The sequence below is a fragment of the Monodelphis domestica genome, chromosome 1 (assembly GCF_027887165.1).
Source record: "Monodelphis domestica isolate mMonDom1 chromosome 1, mMonDom1.pri, whole genome shotgun sequence".
NCBI classification, from domain to species: domain Eukaryota; kingdom Metazoa; phylum Chordata; class Mammalia; order Didelphimorphia; family Didelphidae; genus Monodelphis; species Monodelphis domestica.
In genome coordinates this window covers 583816095-583840130 of record NC_077227.1, presented here as the reverse complement: position 1 = coordinate 583840130, position 24036 = coordinate 583816095, and the positions used below count along the sequence as shown (strand labels likewise).

Genomic DNA, 24036 nt, shown 5'->3' with positions numbered 1-24036 from the left:
TGGGAAACAAAGAAAAGAAAAAGTATAGGAATAAGATGGAAGGAAAAACATCATTAACAACCATCACTGTGTATGGTAATAGGATGAGTTCCACCATAAAACATAAGAAGAAAGCATAATGCATCAGAAAGCAGAATCCAAAATATGTTTTTAGTTTTTAATATTTTTCCATGGTTACACGATTCATTTTCTCTTCTTCCCCCCTTCACTCTCCCCACCTCCAGGAAATGATAAGCAATTCTACTAGGTTATACATGTGTTATCACTTGATACCTATTTCCATATTATTCATTTTTGTAATAGAGTAATCTTTGAAAACTGAAACCCTAAATCATATACCCATGTAGACAAGTGATAAATCATGTTTTTCTTCTGCATTTCTGCTCCCACAATTCTTTCTCTTGATGTGGATAGAATTCCTTCTCTTAAATCCCTCAGGATTATCCTGGATCATTGCATTGCTACTAGTAGCAAAGTCAATTACATTTGATCATTCCACAATGTTTCAATTTCTGTGTACAATGTTTTGGTTCTTCTCATTTCACTCTATCATAGAGGTCTTTTCAGTTCATACAGAAATCAAGCAGTTCATCATTCTTTATAGCAAAATATTATTCCATCACCATTAATACCACCATTTGTTCAGTTATTCCCCAAAGGACACCCCCTCATTTTCTAATTTTTAGCCAAAACAAAGTGTGGCTATGACTATTTTTCTACAAACATTTTTCCTTATTATCTTTTTAGGGTACTAATCTAGTAGTGCTATTGTGGGATCAATGGGCATGAATTCTTTTAAAGCCCTTTGGGGATAATTCCAAATTACCTTCCATAATGGTTGGATCAATTCACAATTCCCAGCAATGCATAAGTGTTTTAATTTTGCCACATCCCCTCCAACATTTATTGTTTTTCTTTATTGTCATATTGGCCAATCTGCTAGGTGTAAGGTGGTATCTGAGAGTTGTTTTGATTTGCATTTCTCTAATAAGGAGGGATTTAGAACACGTTTTCATGTGATTGTTGATATTGTGTAGAGGGAAGTTCATCCCCTCCCCCTTCTGGGTTGCTGACCAGTTTGTCAACATTCCTCACATATCTCAGTTGCATCCTAAATGCATCCTGAATGTCAATAAAGGAAAGGGGGCAGAGAAGACCTGTGTCTCTTTTGGCAAGGACAGACTCTGGTAGGGAGAGACAGGTAATGGGGAAGAGGAAGAGGCTTTCAGGCTAGGCTACATGTGGTCTGAGAACTTACAGTAAAGGCTGAGATCTAAATCTATGCTGATCTACATTTCCTATTTATAAACTTTATGAAAAATATGAAATTATGAAAGATATATTAATTTTAAATATAACAGTTTTGATTTTTTCATCTGAAAACTGCCTATTCATATCTCTTGATCATTTGTCAATTGGGGGGATGGGTTGATTTCTTGTACATTTGACATAATTCCCTATAAATTTGAGAAATCAGACCTTTGTCAGAGACTTTTCTCATAAAAAAATTTTCCTCAATTTGTTGCTTCCCTTCTAATTTTGGTTGCATTGGCTTTGTTTGTACAAAAACCATTTCAATTTAATATAATCAATCTTGCAAAGTTCTCTATCTCTTGTTGGTCTTAAATTCTTTCCTTTCCCATAAATCTGACAGGTATACTCTCCTTTGTTCACCTAATTTACTTATAATTTCCCCTTCATATTTAAGTCATTTACCCATTTTGTATTTAACTTGGTATAGGGTGTGAGATGTTGATCTAAATCTAATTTTTCCCATACTATTTTCAAGTTTTCCAGCAGTTTTTGTCAAATACTGTGTTCTTGTCCCCAAAGCAAGGATCTTTGAGTTTATCAAGCACTAGTTTGCTAATGTCATTTATCCCAAGTCTATTCCATTGATTCACCCTTCTAACTCTTAGCCAGTACCATATTGTTTTGATGATCACTGCTTTATAGTACAGATCTGGTACTGCTAGGCCTCCATTATTCACATTTGTTTTCATTAGCTTTCTTGATATTCTTAATCTTTTGTTCTTCCAGACAAACATTGTTACAATTTTTTCTAGTTCTACAAAAAAGTTTTTTGGTAGTTTGATAGGTATGGCACTGAATAAGCAAGTTAATTTAGGTAGGTTTATCATTTTTATTATATTAGCTTATCCTACCCATGAGCAATTGATGTTTTTCCAACTGTTTAGATCTAGTTTAATTTGTGTGAAAAATGTTTTGTAGTTGTGTTCATATAATTTCTGAGTTTGTCTTGGTAAATAGATTCCCAAATATTTTATATTGTCTAGAGTGATTTTCAATGAAAATGGCTTCTGTGATTTTATTTTGTACTCTGCAACTTTGCTAAAGTTGTTAATTATTTCCACTAATTTTTAGTTGAAATTCTTAGATTCTCTAAGTAGACCATGATATCATCTGCAAAGAGTGATAGTTTAATTTCCTCATTGCCTAATTTTATCCCTTCATTTTTTTCTTCTCTAATTGCTACTGTTAGCATTTCTAGCACAATATTAAATAGTAGTGGTGACAATGAACATTCTTGCTTCACTCCTGATTTTAATGGGAATGCTTCTATTGCAGATGATACTTGCTGATGGTTTTAAATAAATACTGCTCATTATTTTGAGAAAAGGCCCCTTCATTCCTATACTTTCTAGTGTTTTCAATTTTGTCAAAGGCTGTTTTGCATCTATTGAGATCATCATTTGATTTCTATTAGTTTGGTTGCTGATGTGGTCAATTATGTGGATGATTTTCCCTAATATTAAACCATCCTTGAATTCCTGGTATAAATCCAACCTGGACATGTTGAATAATCCCTGTCTTAACTTGCTGTAGCCTTTTTGCTACTAATTTTGTTTAAGATTTTTGCTTCTACATTCATTAAGGAGATTAGTCTATGGTTTTTCTTCTCTGTTTTTGGTCTTCTTGGCTTGGGAATCCATATCATATTTGTATCATGAAAAGAATTTGGAAAGACTCCTTCTTTGCTTATTTTATCAAATAGTAGAATATTGGAATTAGTTGTTTTTTAAATATTTGAGAGAATTTACTTGTGAATCCATCTGGCCCTGGGGATTTTTTCTTAGGGAGTTCCTTCATGGCTTGTTCAATTTCTTTTTTCTGAGATGGGATTACTTAAGTATTCTATTTCTTCTTTTGCTGATGTAGGCATTTTATATTTTTGTGAGATCACCCTTTTCATTCATGATACTGTGAATTTGTTTATCTTCTTTTTTCAATTAGATTAACCAATACTTTATCTATGTTATATGTTTTTTCAAAAGGCCAGTTCCTAGTCTTATTTATTAGTTCTATAATTCTTTTACTTTCAATTTTATTAATTTCTCTTTTGATTTTTAGGATTTATAATTTGGTCTTCATCTGAAGATGTTTAATTTGTTCTTTTTCTACTACTTTTAGTTGCATGCCACTTCATTGATCTCTTTCTCTTTTTTTGTTGAGATAGACACTCAGGGACATAAATTTTCTCCTCATTACAGATTTGACTGTATCCCACAAATTTTGATATGTTGTCTCCTCATTGTCATCCTCTTCAATGAAATTAGTAATTGTTTCTATGATTTGTTCTTAACCCACCAGTTTTAGAGATTTAGAATCTCTCCATGAACCCTTACTAATTATAATTTTTATCTCATAGGTGATCTGAAAAAGTTGCACTTATTATTACTGCTTTTCTTCATTTGTTTGCAATGTTTTTATGCCCTAGTATATGGTCAATCTTTGTGTATGTACCATGTTATCCCTATTCACTTTTCTCCAAATATCTATTAACTCTAATTTTTCTAAACTTTCATTCACTTCTCTTACTTCTTTCTAATTTATTTTTGGTTTGATTTATCTAGATCTGATGGAAAAGGTTGAGGTCCCCCAATAGTGTAGCTTTACTACCTATTTATTCCTTAAGCTCCAATAATTTCTCCTTTAAAAACCTATACCATTGGGTGCATATATGTTCAGTACTGATATGTAATTGTAATGTAAATTGTAATGTAAATGTAATACAAACTGTAATTGCCTTCCTTATTTCTTTTAATTAGTTTTGTCAGAGATCATGATTGTTACTCCTCCAGCCTCTTACCTTGACCCTGTGTGTGTCTACCTGCCTGTATGTTTATTGTAAACAATGTATGTTTGGATTTGGGTTTTTAATCTACTCTGCTATCTGCTTCTATTTTATGGATGAGTTCATCCAATTTACATTCACAGTTTATAATTACTATCTATGTATTCCCCATCATTTTGATTTCCTCTTTTAATCCTGTCCTTTCTCCTTATACTCTTTTCCCCCCACACTGGTGTTTTGCTTTTAATCAGTCTCCTTTTCCCCTTCCCTTATTTTACTCCCCCCTTCTCAGCACCTCCCTTTTTATTCCCTGCCCACTTCTCTAAGGGTTAAGATAGGATTCTCTACCCCAATAAATATAGCTGCTCTTCCCTCTCTGAACTGATTCCAATAAAAATAAGGTTTAAGTATTACCAGTCATCAACTTCATCTTCCCCTTTTTGTAATTGTCTTCTCTCCCCCTCCATCCCCACCACACACCTCTTTATGTGGTATAATTTATCCCACTTTACCTCTTCCTTTGAATTTCTCTTAGTACAATCCTCTTTTTTCTTCATTTTTTACAAATCACCCTAAACAGCTTAATGACCCACCCTCTGCCTATATATATGTGTATATATATATACATATATATATCTTCTATCTACTATGATAATGAAAACAATTTTTAAGAGTTAAAGGTATCATTTTCCCATATAGGAGTATAATCAATTTGACCTTGTTGAAGTCCTTAAATTTTTTCTCTTTCTTATTTACCTTTTTATGGTTCTCTTGAATTTTTTATTTGGATGTCAAATTTTCTATTTAATTCTGGTCTTTTATTTAGGAATGCTTGGAAATCTTCTATTTTATTAAATGCCCATACTTTCCCCTGAAAGTATATAGTCAGTTTTGATGGGTGGGTGATTCTTGGTTGTAGAGCCAATTCTCTTTCCTTTTGGAAAATCATATTCTATGCCTTGGGGTCCTTCAGTGTGGAGGCTGCCAGATCTTATATAATCCTGACTAGGGCTCCATGATATCTGAATTAATTCTTTCTGGCAATTTATAGTATTTTCTCCTTGATCTAGAAGCTCTTGAATTTGTCTATAACATTCCTGGGATTTGTCATCTGGGGATTTACTTTACTATCCCTACTGCCATCTCTTTCTCTGACCTCTACTATATTTTGTTTGGACTTCTCTGGGGTTGGCCTTGCCCTACATATTACAAGCTTTTTCCATATGCTTCATACTCTAGTGGACAAGCCCAACTCATTTATATTTCTCTTTCTGTCCGGAATAAAATACTTCTTAATAGTTCCGAAAACTTTGTGTGTAAATGAAGAGCAGTGAAAAATGCTTTTCTAAGATATGCATTGCATATTATTTTTAAGTATAGCAATAAAATATTTTTTTCTAAATTTTCATATATATGAGTAATACTATATAAGTAATGTCATACCATCGCAATACCAGCAGCAGACTTTTTTTCACACATTTTCCCTTGAAATGTTGCTCCCACATATTTAAAAGTATCCCTGTAACTTAAGCACAAAAATAAAGTTTTATTTAAAATCATGTCTTTAGAACAGGTAGACAAAAATAATTTTCATCTGTTTTCTACAACTATTTGAGTTCTTCTATGTTTAATTCTTCTCTTAGAATCTTCAAAGTACCTCAGCCAACATTTGACACAGAGTGGTTCCAATGTTTCTATCTCTTTTAAAATATACAATAAAAATTCACATAAAAAGGGAGAAGAAATATATAAAGAAGGGGGAAACATTTACCATAAATTTAAAGAGAAACCAATTTAAAGTAACTAAACATTTATCATCTTATGGCTGGCCATGGCTCAAGAAGTCATCACTAAGTGTCTAGACTAGCATAATGAAACTTCATGCTTAGCCTGATCCTTGTAAAGTAGGCTTAGTGCCTTGCCAGGACCATACCTGAAACCTTTCCAGAATGGTAGAGCTGCCAAGAGACCAAGATCACATCCACAACATGATGAAGAATTGAAATAAATTTTGGGGAGGTCAGAGTAAAGGAGAATTACAGCTTCTGAAGAATTCAAAATGAGTGTCACTCTGAAGACATGGAAGAGGCAAATACTTGGTAAATGTGAGTTAAGATGCAATCTATAATACATAATTAAGAAGATTTCCAAATAAAGGATGTTGAAAATGCAATGCATGATCAAAAAAAAAAAAAGTTCAGATTGACTGATCCTTGTGAAGTGAAAAGAAATCGAGAAATACCTCTGGCATATTATGTGAACCCTCTGTACTGAATCTGAGAATAGACAAAATCTGCATAGGACAGGCAGAAATGGATAAGTTATAATATGCATTGGAGGGAATAAACCAATGAGATTTCTATTCAATTTGAGAAAGTTTGTGACCTGAAAACAAATGGAATCTTGATGAAAATTACTTTAGAGAGAGACACACACAAGTACAGCCCTTCCCATTCAGTGAAGTTGGCCTAATAACCAAAATGCCTCAGCATGGATATTTAGCAAAGTAAGAAACTAGTTTCTCCTAGGTGTCTCTATAATTGCTAAATATAGTGGTCCTTTATCAGTCCTCAGTCTTCTTAATGTGGTGACATTTCACACTATTGACCATTAACTCCTCTCTCCTGGTGAGTGTTTGTAACACTACTCTGTATTCAGTCTTCTCTTGCCTGTTTGATGTAGTGTCTTCTCATTTCCTTTGTCTGATTATCATATACATACTATTGCTATGAATGGGTATAGCTTGAGGCTCTCTTCTTTCTTTCCTGGTGCCTTAATCATCTCCCATGAGGTTAGGTTATTGCCTCCACACAGAAAACTCTCAATTCTACATATCTAGTCCTCATCTCTCTACTGAGCTCCAGGCCCACATACCAGTACATACTGCACAACTCTTCCTGAAAGTCTCATAGGAATCTCAAGCTCAATATATCCTAAACAGATTTCACTATATTCCTCCTTAAACTCATGCCTCTTCCTAACTTGACTTTTTTTTCTGTCAGGAGTACCCAATCCTTTCAGTCATCTAAAGTCACAACCTCAGAATCATCTTTAACAATTCTCCCTCACTCAGCCATATGTAATCCAATGATAGGTCTTATTTGCATCTCTCTTGTCTTCCTTCTCTTCACTTATATGGATATTACCCTTATCTACACAACTATCCACTCATATTAGAATGACCAATACTTAAAGTGTTGTTATAGAGTCCTAATTGGTATCACTGCCTTTAGTATCTCCAACTCACCAATTTCCCCTCCATCTAGCTTCCAAAATGATATTAAACATCAGTCTTACTATGTCACTTCCTTAACTCTGGCATTTATAGGTCTGGATCTAATACTGCACTTACAATGTGGCTCCAATTTATGTTTATAATCCAATCTTACATCACTTTATGCATTCTACTATGGAAATGGGATTAACTCCACCCTACTTTTTCTTTAGATTTTTAGCCACCAGGAATGTATACACCCCCACTTAAGGATTAAGTGTGGAGGGGGGAAGGTATATAACCCACATGTGCTACAAGTGACAAATCAGAAACAACTGACTGCCCCCTGGGCAGTCCAAAGCCAAGTTTAAGCCACCATTGGTACATGTAAAGGTGGAAGGATGGCACAGGAAGTGACACAAAGAACTGCCTTTAAATTTGGTGGCCACTTCCTATGAGAGGTCTTCGGCTTTGAACTTGGCCTTGGAGGAGCTTGGGCTTGAGATCTTGGACTGCTTCTCTTTGGACTGACACGTGGTGAGTGAAAAGGCTGACTCCCTTTCCTTTTTTTTTTTTTTTGAAACATGGAGGCCTTGTGGCTGGACGTCTTGTTAAATTAATCCTCTGGGCACTCCCTTGTTAGGGCCTCTGAATCCCTACCTGGTTCAGACAAGGCTAGACCACCTCTCTCTCTCTCTCTCTCTCTCTCTCTCTCTCTCTCTCTCTCTCTCTCTCTCTCTCTCTCTCTCTCTCTCTCTCTCTCTCTCTCTCTCTCTCTCTCTTACATTTTTCTCTCTATTTGTAAATAAACTACCATAAAAGCCATTCTGACTTGAGTAATTCATTAGAATTTAATAATTAAATTCCTGGCAACCAAATTCTCAAATATTCAGTCCAACCATAATTTTTACCCCTTACACCTTCAGCTAAACTAGCCCATTTCCTATTCCCCATATATATATATCACCCTTTATCTCTCATATCTGCAATTCCATGTATTGTTTCCCTTGCTTAGAATACTCTTCTTCTTTAGCTCTGCCTCACTTACCCTCAAGATTCAAGTGCCATCTGCTATATCTTTCCTGGCACTTTCCTTCCAATTGTTAGTGTTCTTTCTCCCCACAACATGATTTCATAGAGATGTTTCCCAGATGATGTTTGGAAAAATAAAACACAGAAAAAAAGATTTAAGGTCTTGGTGCTCAGGGTTAGGGAGGGAGTAATCTAGGCCTCCCAGAAGAAGAGGAGTCATTCAGAACTTAGGAGAAGAAAAAGACTGCCATGGCATTCAGTGATCGAAAGAAAGCAATCTATTTCCTGAAATAATTAAATATAGTCTTCAGAAAAAGGGAGTAAAAGAAATAAAAATAAGCAAGTCACAGCTGACTAAGCTCTTGGATTTTATTCAAAATTGTAGTCTGTGGTTTCCCAATGTATGGATGGTAAATTTAGACACAGAAGAAAAAATTAGCCTTGACTTAAAATCTTATAACATTCCCAATCAGGCTAGACACCTGAGGAAGGGAGGGGTAAATAGACGGGAATGCGGGTCCCTCTCCTCCTTCACCTCCATAACCCCCAGATCCTCGGCTCTAGTAGAGAAAAGCCCATTTTTCAATCCCTTGTCACCTGCCTTTTCAAATGTTAGCTTTTAAGGCTCGTGGAGCCAAAAACTTTTTTTTCCACCTCTCACAGTTTTTAAAGAGACAGTACAAGATGGATTTTTTCATTCCTCTTTCTTTCTTCCTCAAGATCTTGAGTAAACACCTTAACTCTTAAAAGCATGCTTCCCTTAGTATGTGTTTAATGTTTGTTTTGTGTGTCTCTATGTGTGTCTGTGTTACAAGTCTTGTGTCAATATTTCCCTAATTGGCCACTTAACAAAAAATGCTACAAAGTCCTCTGCTGAAAAGAGATAATTTATGTTCCATAAATCTTCTCTCTTTTTGTTTTGGAAAGGGTCCATCCATAAAAAAAGAGGAAAGAATGATTTGGAACACAGAAAGAGAAATATTATCCCATAAATTGGCTATTCTCTTAGATTTAATATAAATATCTATATATGTAATCTTGGAAAACTGCTAATTAGACTGAAAATGTATTATGATAAGTGGAGTTTTATGATGATGATTATGTTTCAGTTAAAGGTGATATGCTAGCTAAATTCAATTCTGCTCAAGCCAGAGAACTGTTTATCATCACTAGGACTGATAAGAGATAGTGATTGCAACAAGTTTCAGAACTGTAACTAGTAAATGTGAATTTGTATGGGTATTAAGAATTTGGTGTATGGCTAAGATTGGAAATTTTAAACAATGTTATACTTGATTGGGAATATATGTGCTCTAAATAAGAAGAGACATATCTATTCAAGTATAATTTCTTATAATTTCAAAATAGATGCACACAAAATACATATAAATTTGTGCTGTGAAAAAAAAAAGGAAATTTTATGCAAACTGCGTATAATGCGATTGGCATGAGAAATTTACCAGTCCAGAAATCAAATAAGATTCATTATTAGGCCATTAAATATAGGTAGAAAACAGTCACCTCTCCCCTATTTATATTAAGAGTAATAGAGACAAAAACTGAAGGTTTTATTCTGCCTGGAGCAGAAGTTTGAAAGGAAAATTGGAACACTAAGGAAACATTATTAAGGGACTTTTAACAAAGCCCATTTGGAAGTTGTTAAGTTTTTAATTAATATATTGGGAGTGATTTAATATCAAGATTTTAAAATCATGTAACTTCAGTGTTTAAAGGATTGGGGGGGGGGGAAGGAAAGATTCTTCTCAGACCACAAGTGCAGCCAAGCAGCTACAGTCTTGGAAACTTTCCAAAAATAATTCAACCTCTTCTTCAGGCACAGGAAGGAGAACAAAAAAGTGGTTGCAATTATTTTACATTTATATTAAGGGACTAATACAACAAAACATTTTAAACAGGTAAAAGTTTTCAGTTCAATTATCTGAACTTTAGAGATATAATTTGAAAGACCTGAGATGTTAGCAGACAGCTAGAATAAATCTTGATCTGATATTAAGACATATTACAACTAAGACTTAAAGAAGTAACAGGAATTTTAAGATTTTATATGAGTATGTCCAGATACTATAATTCCTATATATTATTATTAAGTAAAAATATGAGCTTTTCTAGATACAGACAGGGGAAAAACGGGTTTTTAGTTGGAACTGCACAATTTGGCTATGTGATATAACTGCAAAAGCCCAAACTACAAATTCAGAATTCTAAAGAAGCTCAGGTTAGTTCTTGCCACCCTTCCGCCAGTACTCCCCACAGCTAGAGTTAAGTAATCATACGCTAGATGGCAAACAGAAGCAGTTTTTGATTACAAATAAATTCATTGGCTATTGGAAAAGGGATTCCATTATCCACCTTTATGTATAGGAATCCACATATAATTTTGAAAACAAGAATCCTATGATTTTAAAAGACTACCATTAAAGATTTTATTTTAATTTTTGAATAAACCTGTCTCATCACAACACATACCCTTTCTCCTGTTACAGCAAGTTACCTGTTACCCCTCCCTTTTTCCTACTACAGTAAAGAGAATTCTTAGAGAACACTAAAAAGTTCTATCGTATTAATTTTAAATAGACTTTAAAATAGACTTTAAGATAGGATTGGATAGTTTTTCATCCCTATAGTGAAATGTACATAAATAAACTTATGCAGCAAAGTTAGCGAGAACCATATACTTATTTGAGGAAAATATTTTAGCAATTTTAAGTTTATGTAAACATGCAAGCAACCTGTTTCCTAATTATGATAATGATTGGAATTGAAATACTATTGATTATGGGTGGAATTTTTGTTCTTTAAGAAAAAAATAACCACATCTATTATACTTTGCTTTTACTGATTTTAGTCTATGCATGTATTTTTTCTAAACAAAACCTTTTCCCCTGTATTTTTAAGATACTGATTGACCTACAATTAAATGTCACAAGTATAATTTAGCTATTTAAAAGGGAAATATAATTTAAAAATTTAAATTAAAGGTTAGGACCTCAGGAATTTCTATATCTCCTGAAGTAGAAGAATTTATTTTACAATATGTTAATCCTACCAATTTTTTTTTCATGAAAGGACATTTTCAGAGCAACCTGGACCACACAGACCAGAGAGTCAAGACAAACAAGATCCTGCCCATCTGTGTATCCTTGCATACCTCTTCTAATATATATATTTTACTTCTATCCATACTACTGAAGCAGTATGTTCTCTGCATCTCCCAAACCTTCCAAACAGATAATGGCCCAGCATATACATCCAAAGCTCTTGCTAACTTCAAATTAATTTTAAAGACAAGAATCCCATAAACTCCTCAGACAAAGGGTCATTTGGAAAAAATAACATTATTAATCACTGGTATCTCCATCTCCCTTCGGGGTGAGGATCTGTTTGTGTTTTTTCCCCAGGTACTCCCACACACATTTGGATTCCAGAAAGATTCACTCATCCCTGCCATGACTCCCATCCCAAAAACAAGCTTGGGAGAATGAATATACAGAGACTGTGCTAAAACAACATGATGCTCTATCAATTTCCGGACAAATTGGGACACTTACAGCCCAAGCAAAACAAAGAATGAACAAGCAAGAATTTACACCTCCTGATTATACTGCCATCTCATTTCTTGCCATGTTAACCCTTTTATCTGTACAACCCCCCCCAGCCTTTCTGCCATTAAAAGCCCCTCATCTCCCATTATTTATTTTTCCTTGTGGAAACTCATTGCTTCTCTCCTTCCTTTTGTATTACTGTACCCTAGTGACAAGAAAGATTTCAGACCCATTCAAGCTTGTGTCAGAGCTCCCTATGCATTGATTGTACAATGTATTTCCTCCATGACTTTTAAAATTTCTTGCTCAGGAGGTATTTTAACAAATTGTCTTAATCCCTCCATTCCTGCTACCACTGTATTTGTTGTTAAACAACCACGTTTTATCATGTTTCCTGTTAATATGACTATTGACTGGTATGATGGTCCAGGCATTTATGCCCTACAATTAATTTCTGATTATTTCTTTTTATTAAAAGTAATAAGTAAATTTCCTTGATTGTTTGTAAGCCTAGACTCCTCACAGGTTAATGAGAAAATTAAAGCATCTGTGAAAAAAACATTTATTTTAGGCAAAACCTTTATTCTGTCAAGAATCAATAATTACAATACAAGAATATTCTCAGAATGTTAATCAAGTGATTTGTTAAAAGTTAATGTATCAATTTTCCAATTATCTTTACTCAAAGATGTGTGTTGAAAGATGTATCTGTATGCCAAGAAAATGAATATAAAAATAAAGATCATACCTGGGCATGGAGGGCAGCTACCAGATACAAAGCTTGGCCCTGCCTGACACATATGCACAGCTGTCTTATGTTTTTTATTTTTTCATCCTACCATTCATTCACCTGCCGAGAACTCCTGGAGTCACAAGTGGGTCTGGACCCGGCTCATGGCAAGGATTCTTTTGATCTTATGAAGAATTATTCAGGACTCTATGCTGACTACTGAAAGTTGCCATACTGATCTCATTTGGCTGCTCTTTACATCTCATTAACAGAGGGAAACTAGGGGCCATTTTCCAGCAACATGTGCTGGCAGGATATGAGACTCTTGTTCACTTCAACAGGTACTTTGAAGAAGATTAAATAGATGACCAGGGGTATGTGACCCTAAAATATACTTCTTACTTTATAAAATTAACACTGATTTTTTTCTGTTTTGTGCTACTTTAATTACTCATAATGAAAGAGAGAATTTACAAAAAAAAAAGCATTCTTGTTGGTATGCCCCAAACAGAGGGCAATGCTGCCAAGTTGTATTAAGCTAAAAAATCTTTTTCAGTGGTGGGGGTGCCTACATGGGTCAGAACATACTTTAAGAACTATATTGGCTAATACAAGAGAAGGTCTTCATCAGACATCTGTCCATTAGGTAATGATATACCTATATACATAAATACATATATGCATATAGACAAGCATGCATACATAGGAACAAATATAACTTATGCATACATACAAACATATTGCCTTCCATGTTTTAGCCAAAACCAATTACTAAGACATAAAGGATATCAATATTGATGGAAAGAACTGTCCGATGAAGTCACAGATCATTAAACTGAACATTTAATGCCTAATCTATTTAGCCCCTCCTCTCATGTATAGTGACTTATATTCCTGGGAAAATCCGTGAAAAGATCAAAATGGATACATGATCTAGATGTACAAGGAGATATCCTTAGAAAATCAAAAGAATGAGGAACATACTACCTATCAGATTTGTGGATAGTAGAGGAATTTATGAATAAACAAGATATGTAGAGCATTGTGTGATGTAAAATGGATAACTTTGAGTTTCTGTGCAAATAAAACTAATGTAGCCAAGATTTAAAGGAAAGCAGGAAATGGGGAAGGGGGTTATAGATAATTTCTCAGATAGAGATATAATATCTAAAATATCTGGAGAGCCTTGTCAAATTTATAAGAATAAAAGCTATCCCCCAATTGATAAATGGACAAAAGATATGAATAGACAATTTTTGGATGAAGAAATCAAAGCCATATGTAGGTATATGAAAATACTCTAAATCATTACTGATTAGAGAAATCAACACCAAAACAATTCTGATACTATCTCACAATCAATTTGACTAAAATGCAAAAGGGCAAAATGATAAATGTTGGAGGGAAGGTGGAAAAATGAGGTCATTAATACACCATTAGTGGAGCTACAAACTGATTCAACCATTTTGGAGAGCAATCTGGAATTATCTCCAGAGAGTTATAAAACTCTGTATACCCTTAGACCCAGCAATGATATCTATCAATTGGGGAATGGCTGGAGAGATTGTGGTATGTGATTGTGATGGGATATTACTCTACTATAAGAAATAATGAGCACATTTTTAAAAACATGTAAATATCTACATGAAGTAATAAAGATCAAAATGAACAGACCAACGAGATTATTATATACAGCTATAGAATTAATATTTGAAAAATAAGTTGTGAATGTTCACTACCAAAGAATGCACGAAAAAACAGAAACATGAAAAACACAATAGCTAGATCCCACCTTCTGTGGTCCAGCAAGGAAAAGAGGGGTTGAGATCCATGGGAACAAATTCTATTAAATAAAGTATTTTTTTTAAATAGCCAGAAATTTTTTAGATATGTTTTGCTTTTTTGTAGAATTGGAAACTTATTGTCTTTGGACCAAGGACAAAAAGAAGTGACTAAAAATTGCAATGATTTAGAACTTAATCTTATTTAACACAAGAAATGTCATGAAAAGAGACTTAATTGCTGATCAGTGTCCTATCTTTTTGTAACTTTTGTAAAAATAACCACAAACATTATACTATACATTATATATTTGTATATTATAAAGCTTTCTCTAGTACATAAGTTACTACATATAATACAACAGTCTATCACATAAAATTTCATATGACAGTGCCAGTGCACTACAAAGAATAATTTATATCACTTTTTTCTGCCTTTATTTTCATTTTTTATTTAGAATATTTGTCCATGGTTACATGATTCATGATCTCCCTGGCCCCTCCGTCCCTGGCTCTTTCTTCCCCCTTCCCAAAACCAACAAGCAGTTCCACTGGGTTAAACATGTATCATTGTTCAAAACCTATTTCCATGTTATTCATATTTGTAGTACAGTGATCCTTTAACATCAAAACCCTAATCATATCCCTATCAAACTACATATTCGATCACATATTTTTCTAATCCATTTCTCTTCCCACAGTTCTTTCTCTGGATGTGGATAACATTCCTTCTCCCAAGTTTCTCTGGATTGTCCTGGATCATTTCATTGCTGCTAGTAGAGAAGTCCATTATGTTCGATTATGCCACAGTGTATCAGTCTCTGTGTACAATGTTCTCCTGGTTCTGCTCCTCTCACACTGCATCAGTTCCTGGAGGTTATTCCAGTTCACATGGAATTCCTCCAGTTCTTTATTCCTTTCAGCACAATAATATTCCATCACCAACATATATCACAATTTATTTAGCCATTCCACAATCAATGGACACCCCCACATCTTCCAGTTTTTTGCTACCACAATGAGTGCGGCTATAAATATTTTTGTACATGTCTTTTTCCTTATTATCTCTTTGGGGGGTACAAACCCAACAGTGGTATGGCAGGGTCAAAGGGAAGGAATTCTTTTAAAGCCCTTTGTGAATAGTTCCAAATTGCCCTCCAGAATGGTTGGATCAATTCACAACTCTACCAGCAGTGTATTAGTGTCCCAATTTTGCCACATCCCCTCCAACATTTATCACTTTTCTTTGTTGCCATATTGGCCAGTCTGCTAGGTGTAAGGTGGTGCTTCTGAGTTGTTTTAATTTGCATTTCTCTAATCAGGAGGGATTTAGAACACTTTTCCATTTGATTATTGATAGTTTTGATTTCATCATGTGAAAACTGCCTATTCATGTCCCTTGACCATTTGTTGATTGGGGAATGGCTTGATTTTTTGTAATTTTGACATAGTTCCTTATATGTTTGGGAAATTAAACCTGCCAGAGAGTTTTGTTATAAAATGTTTTCCCAGTTTGTTGTTTTCCTTCTAATTTTGGTTGCATTGGTTTTGTTTGTATAAAACCTTTTTAATTTGATGTACTCAAAAAAAGAAAAATCTTTGGGTCTATGCATGTCACAGCAAGCTATTTCAGTCAGCCATCATATAAGCATTTATTAAGTTCCTACTAGTACCAAGCACTGAGAAGAAAAAAAATAAATGGGAGAAGGGAGGCAACAGACAGTCGTTTTAGTATCCAACAATCCAGTAGCCAAACAGTTACGCTTCAGGTTCCTTAGGCCTACAGACTACTTTATGGAGGTGAACTATTGCCCTAGCATCTGAGTCCAAACACCACCCCACCCCTTCAACCACTGTGCTGATGAAGACATCATAGAGATTGGAGGCAGCCTATTAATCTAGAAGTTCATAGACACCTCAAGAATAAGAGGCTGCAAGGGGAGGTCCTTGAGTATTTCAAGGGATAAAAGGGCTTCTATTTTAACCAAGGGTTCTAAATTATCCTTTCCCATAATGTATCATATATATGTCCTCATCACCACAATACTCTTTTCCCCTGGACTCTATACTTACTCTTGGGAGCCTGCATCCCTGAGCTGGGAAAGAATTTTTTAGTTTTGCTTTTACCAATGACACACACACACACATGTGCATATTTACATATGTATACATATACATATATATATGTGTGTGTGTGTGCATAAAACACATTGATAAGCAGCACTTCCTAAAACCTAATTAACATGGAGGAAGCACACCAAGATGGGAGCTCATGAATGATGACACTGGATATACCCTAGCCCCTATGTACAAACCCAGGGGAAAATTTAGTCAAAAAACCTCTGGAAAACAAGTCTAGCAGTGCAAAGAGTTGTGGAAAGTTGGTCAGGGAATGCCACACTTACACGAGTAAATATGCCACATCGTGCCTTCTTAGAACAAGATAAGATTCTTTCCAATTTAAAAATCTCTTCAGTATTTCATCAGGTTCTCCAACAGTGTCAATTTTATTGTAGTCTACCCAGAACTCCAAGGAGGACAGTACAATGGTCAAGTTAAGTGAGCTAAACATCTAAAAATGGAACAGACATGGAATATATATTCAAATACCCAATAATCTATATGAAATAAGCTCTAGTTCAACTGATTGATTATATCCCTGAAGCATTTATGCAAGAAATAAATGAACATTAAATATATAGGACCTTATAAAGTACCATGGTCTTATATTTTGTGCCTTTTTACTTTTAAAATCATTTAAGACTCCAAAGAGCTTTTGCATGTATGTGTTATATCTATATGTCGATATCCACCATATTAGGAATTGGAATTAATAAATTTCTAAACCATTAATTCATTTGAAAATAACAAACTCACTATGTTAACATAAGTAATCAATCAAGTAATAAACATTTGTTAACCCCTCCTGTGTTCCAGGCATTGTGGTAATTGCTGGGGATACAATAAGGAGGCAAAAGATACTCTCCTGCCCTCCAGGAACTTACAATCTAAAGGGAGAAGATGACATGTAGACAAATATATACTAAGCTAGCTATAATGTATATAGCATAAATAGGAAATATTTTACAGGGGAAAGACATTGGAATTAAGAGGAGTTGAAGAAGGTTTTCTGTAGAAGGTGTGATTTTAGTTGGTACTTAAAGGAAACCAGAGAGTTCAGTAGTCAGAGCCAAGTATAGCGTTCCAAGATATAGGAAACAGCTAGGGAAAAAATGCTAGACCTGGGGAGATACAGTGTCTTGTTTGTGGAACAGCCAGAAAGTATAGAGACTAAAAGGGGGAGTGGGGGCTAGATTATAAAGGCCTTTGAATGCCAAATTAAACACTTTGTATTTTATTCTGGTGGCAATAGAAAGTTATTGAGAGTTTACTCTCAATAAGTGTATGAGTAGAGGGTTGTAGTGTAGTTGATGTTAGTTGATGTAGTTAATGAGTAAAGGGTTGAAATGACTGGACCTGAGCTTTTGAAAAATCACTTTGGTGAATGGAGAATGGATTGAAGTGAGGAGAAACTTGAACCAGGCAGACTCACCAGCAGGCTATTTTAATAGTTCAGGCATGAGGTGATGAGGGTCTACACCAGAATGGTTGTAGTGTCAGAGAAGAGAAGGAAGCATAGAGATACTGCAAAGGGTGAAATTGTTAGGCTTTGGCAAAAGTCCAGATATGGGACTGATAATGAGGAATCCAAGATGATTGCTGGGCTGGGAGCTTAAGAGACTGGGAGGATGGTATTGTACTTCACAGTGATAGGGAAGAGTAGCATTATTTTTCATATTTTTGCAAATCTCTTTAATGCCTTTCTTAATAAAAGATAGCTATATTTTCATATGTGCTTCTGCATTCAATCTGTTTTAGTGTTGTTTTGGTTGAGGTTTATGAAAAAAAAAAATTGGCCTCACAGAGATATGTAGTTAGAGAAGGGAAGAATAATTGGCAAAAAAGTCAGTATTATTATAAAAATAGTTTTAAAACCTTATAGTCCCATGAAAGAGTTTCAGGGAATCTCAAAGATTTGTGGACTTTGCTTTGAGAATTGCTCATCTAAAGTAACATAAACAAAGTTTCTATTTAATAATTGAGTACATTCTATTTGGAGTTATGAGTCCTAGGTTTTAACCCTGCCTGGACACTTTCTGAGCTGGTTAATGATGAGGAAGATACTGAATTTCTCAGATATCAGTTTCCCCATCTATAAATTGAAGATAATACAATAGTTATCCCTCACAGTTGTTGTAAGGAAAGCACTTTGGAAACCTTAAAGTTTTATGTGAATATGAATTATCAATATTCTATTATTATTCATCTCTATATTCTTTTTAAAGCACCAAGATGTGTGGAGACTTGAATGGAGGCTTCAATGCATCAATGTAATCTTGAACCTTCTCCCTGTGAGGGAGGCCTGGCCTTGGGAGTTCAGAACCACAAATATGCCAAGATCCCAGCTGCAGTGGGTACCAGATAAGAACTGAGAGGCCAGGAAGACCCCAGTAACATAAAAATGTCATGGTTCCAAGAATAGTATGTAACAGATAAGGGCTGAGGGGAGCCATACATGCCAGCAACGTTCCAACAATGGTATGTAACAGATAAAGGACTGGAAGGGGGGGCCATACATACTGGAGGGTATTTAAGGCCCAGCCTTCAGGAGGGAACTCGGAACTCTCTGGCTGAGTTTCCACTGGCGCGCGCCAGTTCAATAAAACAACCCTTTTACTTGATTGCATTGTCTACAGTTCTTCCTTGGTGGTGGGCAAAAACCCGGAACCTAACACCTGCAGCAACTCCACATCAGGATACATGAAAAGGCAAAAACTTACTGTGCTGATGAGTCCAACAACCATGACAATTTTCTGAGTAACGATGTTTGCATCAGATCCCAAAAACTCATACTGAAAAATATGATGATTTAGAAGTCTGATAAAACAATATGTTATACTGTCTTTAGATAAAACATTTACCCTGATGAACTAGGCTGATTATCAAGTAAATACTATCTGTTGGTTCAAAATGGAAATCTTAAAATTTGGAGAAGCAATTAATTTTTCACAATGAGAACATTACTCAGGGAACTATACCTTAGAGAATAACAAATCTTTGTAGCTAAGAACTTAGTCAAACTTCTTCTCAACCACTCTATCTAGGAAGTAAAAATTCAAGAGAATGAAACCTTTCCTTCTCTGCCACTCAATGGCAAGACTAAATGACTAGTCCTAAGAGTAAAAATGTTAAAGTTCTCTGGAATTCTTCCTTAACTTTCTGTCACTAAAATCCACAAGTAATTAGAAAATAAAATTAATTTAAAATGTCCCTCACTGAACTAAAAATATAAAGCAAAAAAAAATCAGTTTCCAAAATTTTATATTACCAAAAAAATTAACATTATATAATGTGAACAAAAAAATTAGGGATAAAATGGTACTAATATCTTGATTTTCTAAATTATTGAATATTTTAGTTCAGTTCTTAGAATGATATGCAGCATTTATTATACAGAACCTAGCCCATAGTTAGTAATCAATAAATATTTCCTGTAGATATAAATATGAATCAATAGCAGTATCAAATAATGCACTAGGGGCTCCAAGCAGCCCCTTGAATTTCATTTTATTATTTTGAAATAGAAAAGAAATGAGGTAATACAAAGGTTAGAAGAGAAAGACAAAGAAATTAGAACAATGGACTTACCAGATTTTTTTCCACTACTACATGCATTTCTAGATATCCAGAGAAAGATGAAAAAAAATCTAATTGGTACTAAAAATTTAAAAAGAAAGACAAAGAGTATGTTAACATTTAATATTTTTGCATGTTTTATCTAATTTTTGAAACTTTTAGGATATTGTTAATGAATCAAAAGAATAACATTTGGAAACCAAAAGATATTTAGATATTTGATAGTCACAGCCCTACCACAGGAATGTTAATACAAATCCCAGTTACTACATGACTACAATACTACAATTATTTTGTTTTGAATGTATTTTTCTCATTGAATAAAATGCTACTTTTTCTCTACTATCTCCTAACCTCCATTAAAAAGAAGAAAAACAAAACCTTGTAAAAATATAAATAGGTAAGCAAACCAAATCCTCTCATTGCTTGTTTCCTAAAAATCTATCTCCATTTGTTCCCCAAAACCATTAACTCTCAAGAGGTGGGGAGTATTATTTCATCTTGGATCCTCCACAATTGTGGTTGGTCATTGCATGAATCAGAGTTGTATGTCTTTACAGTGTTGCTGTTCAATCAATCAATCAATATTTATCAAGTGCTTACTATGTGCCAGACACTATGCTAAACAGTGGGGATACAAAAAGTCACAAAAGTACAACCTACTCTTAGGAAGACTACAAGCTAATAGGGAGGACAATATGCATACAAATATGTATAAAACAAGCTATCTAAATGATAAATAGGAAATAATTAAGAAAGAAGGCATTAAAATGAAGAAGGGTTGGGAAAGGCTTCCTGGAAAGGATGATATTTCAATTTTGATATAAAGGAAGCCAGGGAGAACAGTGAATGGAGTTGAGGAAAAGTACTCCAGTATGGAAGACAGCCAGAGAAAATTTCTAGAACTCAGAGATGAAATGTCTTGTTTGTGGAACAACTGCTAGGTCAGTGTCAGTTTCTCAAAGAGTGGGGCAAGGAGTAAGGTTTAAGAAAATGGAAAGGTAGGAAGGGGCTAGATTATGAAGAGCTTTGAATACCAAACAGACCATCTGATTTGATTTGATTCTGGAGATAACAAGAATCCACTGAAATTTACTGAGAAGATGGGGTGACATGATTATACCTACCCTTTAGAAAAATCTGGTGAGAGCTTTGAGGCAGGTAGAGCCACCAGCAGGTTATTACAATAGTTGAGGTATGAGGTGATGAGGAACTGCACAAAAATGGTAGCAGTAGCAGGGGAGAAAAAGGAACGTATTAAAGAGATGTTACAAAGGTGAACTAGATAGGCCTTGGCATTAGATTAGATATGGGAGGTAAGAGATAGTGAGAAGTCCATGATTGGTTGTAAATTTAAGGAACTGAGAAGATAGCATTGCCTTCTATAATAGTGGTAGGGACAGGGGAGTGGGAGTGGCATTTAGGGGAAAACATATTGAGTTCTCTTTTGGACATATTTAGTTTAAAATGCCTTCTAGACATGGTGTCTGAAAGGCAGGAGGGATAGGCAGATTTGAGTATCATCAACATAGAGATGGTAATGAAATCTATGGGAGCTAATGAAATCATCAAGTGAAGTAGTATAGTGGGAGAAGAGAACCTAGGATAGAACTCTATATGACATTATCTGGATAAGGTTCCAACATAGGAGTCTGAGAAGAAGCAGTCTTATAGGTAGAACTAGTAGAGAATGTCCCAAAAAACTAAAGAAGAAAGTATCAAGGAGGAGTGGATGATCAATAATATCAAAGGCTACAGAGAGGTTGAGGAGAGTAAGTATGTAAAAAAATATTTGGTAAAGTTTCTGTTTTCAAATAAATTATTCTCCCAGGTGCCTACTTCATTTCGTAGTTTTTCCAGGGTTCCCAAAAACTGTTCCCTACATCATTTCTTAGTACACAATAGTATTTCATTACATTTACATGTTATAACTTGTTTATCCATTTCCCAATTGATAGATAATATCTTAGTTTTTAGTCCTTTGCCAACAGGAAAAAAGAGGCATTTGCAAATATTTGTACATATGGGTTTTTAAAATGTTTTTTCTTTAATTTCTTTAGGGAACAAGTCAAGTAGTGCTATTGCTGGCTCAAAGCATACACCTAGTTTATTAACTTTGGAGGTATAATTCCAAATTGCTTTTCAAAATGGTTAGAAAGTCAAAGCTTTCATAGCAATCCAGAGCTCAAACTAAGCAGTACATTAATATATCTAATTTCCTACAGACCCTGTAGTGTTGGTTATTTTCCTTCTTTTAAGTTTTGAAAGTCTTATATATGTGAAGTAAAATTTCGGAAATGCATTATTTTTGCATTTCTCTAATAATTTTGGAGCATTTTTCACATGTTCATCTAACTAATGATAACTTGGATCTCATTTCCTAAGAAGTGCTTATTGATATCCTTTAATCATTTTTCAATGGTAAAGGTTACTATTCTTATACATTTGAAACAACATGTTTCCCAAATATGCCTTGGAAATAAGGCCTATGTCAAAGAAAATTGCTACAAGGATGTTTTTATACAAGTTATGTTCCCTTCTAATTTTACCTATGGGTTGTTTATGTGCATTTATACTTTCATTTAATAAAATCCATTTCATTTTCTCTGAATCTCAATATTCCTCTAGTCAGAAACTCTTCCCCCATATATAGACTTGAAAGCTAATTTCCTCCTCACTCTTCCAGAGTCTGTCACATTTATTTAGAGATCATCTTGATATATGATGCAAGTTGGTACTTTATACCTAGTTTCTGCCATACAACATTCAAGTTTTGCAAGTTTTCTTTTGAATTGCGAATTCTCATCCCAGTAATTACACTCATTAGGTTTTTCAAACCCTAGATTTTAAGATCCCTTTCCTTATATATGTTGTGTACCTAATTTCTTCTACTGCTCACTCCTATTTTTTTAACTAGTACCAAAATGTTTTGATGATTTCTACTTTGTAATATAGTTTTAAATCTAGTATTGCCAAGCCTTCTAAGATTCTTAACTTTTTAAAATTATTTCTTTTTTATTTATTACATTCTTTTCTTTTTAAAATTTTGAGTTTCAGTTTCTCTCCCTCCCTCCAATCCTTTCCCCATTCTCTGAGAAGGCAAACAATTATCAATTATGCCTATGAAACATGCAAACATGTTTCCGTATTAGTCTTATCAAAAGCAAAAATAAAAAACAAAAAACAGAGAGGAAATTATGCCTCAATTTGCATTCTCTGTGAAGGTGGATAACACTTTATCATCATGAGTCCTTTGGAATTGTCTTGGATGACTATATTAATAAAATTAACGAAGTCTATTATAGTTGATGATAACTAAAACTTTGTTGTTACTATGAAAAAAAGTCTTCTGGATCATCTCACTTCCTTTGATCACTTCATACAGGTCTTGTCATGTTTGTTTGTTTGTTTTCTGAAACCAACCATCTCATCATTTCATAGCACAATAATATACCACCACAATCATCTGCTATTTGTACAGTCTTTCCCCCAACTGATAGGCAATCCCTCAATGTCTAATTCTTTGCCACTGTAAGGTTCAAATTTAATGGTTGAACAATGATTTTATGAAATTATGTGGTCACCAATATTTATTATATCTTGAGTCAGAAATTTATTTACAAATATTTACAAAATGGAGAGGAACAATAAAGTAGAGAAATGCAAAGAGGTTAGAGAGGTTATCTATCCTATCAATCTAAATGTTTACTCTGGGTCTGCTTAATTCGAGCAGAGATTAATTGCTCTCAACCAGGAAGGCTGGTGGTGAGTAACCATTTGGCCTCCTCTAAGATGGAAGCTAGTCTCTTAGGAAACTAGGAAAGGAGTCAGCCTTTCACTCATCCAATGAAGTAGTCCAGGAGTCAGAGTCTAAAATGAAGCCAAGCTCCAAGCCCAGGATTCAAGCCAAAGTCTCCAGCAAA

At 34.5% G+C, this 24036-nt stretch overlaps 1 protein-coding gene across 2 annotated transcripts in view; it reads right to left on the bottom strand.

Annotated features, from left to right (window-relative positions):
* LOC100032993 (disintegrin and metalloproteinase domain-containing protein 2) overlaps positions 1-24036 on the bottom strand; it is a 139716-nt gene that overhangs the window by 78244 nt on the left and 37436 nt on the right. For both annotated transcript variants that reach the window (XM_007476385.2, XM_016431196.2), the window contains 4 exons: positions 20126-20194; positions 19258-19329; positions 16822-16988; positions 5540-5621 (listed from right to left, as the gene is read on the bottom strand). In XM_007476385.2, coding sequence (XP_007476447.1) covers positions 5540-5621; positions 16822-16988; positions 19258-19329; positions 20126-20194 — 390 coding nt within the window. The remainder of the gene's footprint in view (positions 1-5539; positions 5622-16821; positions 16989-19257; positions 19330-20125; positions 20195-24036) is intronic.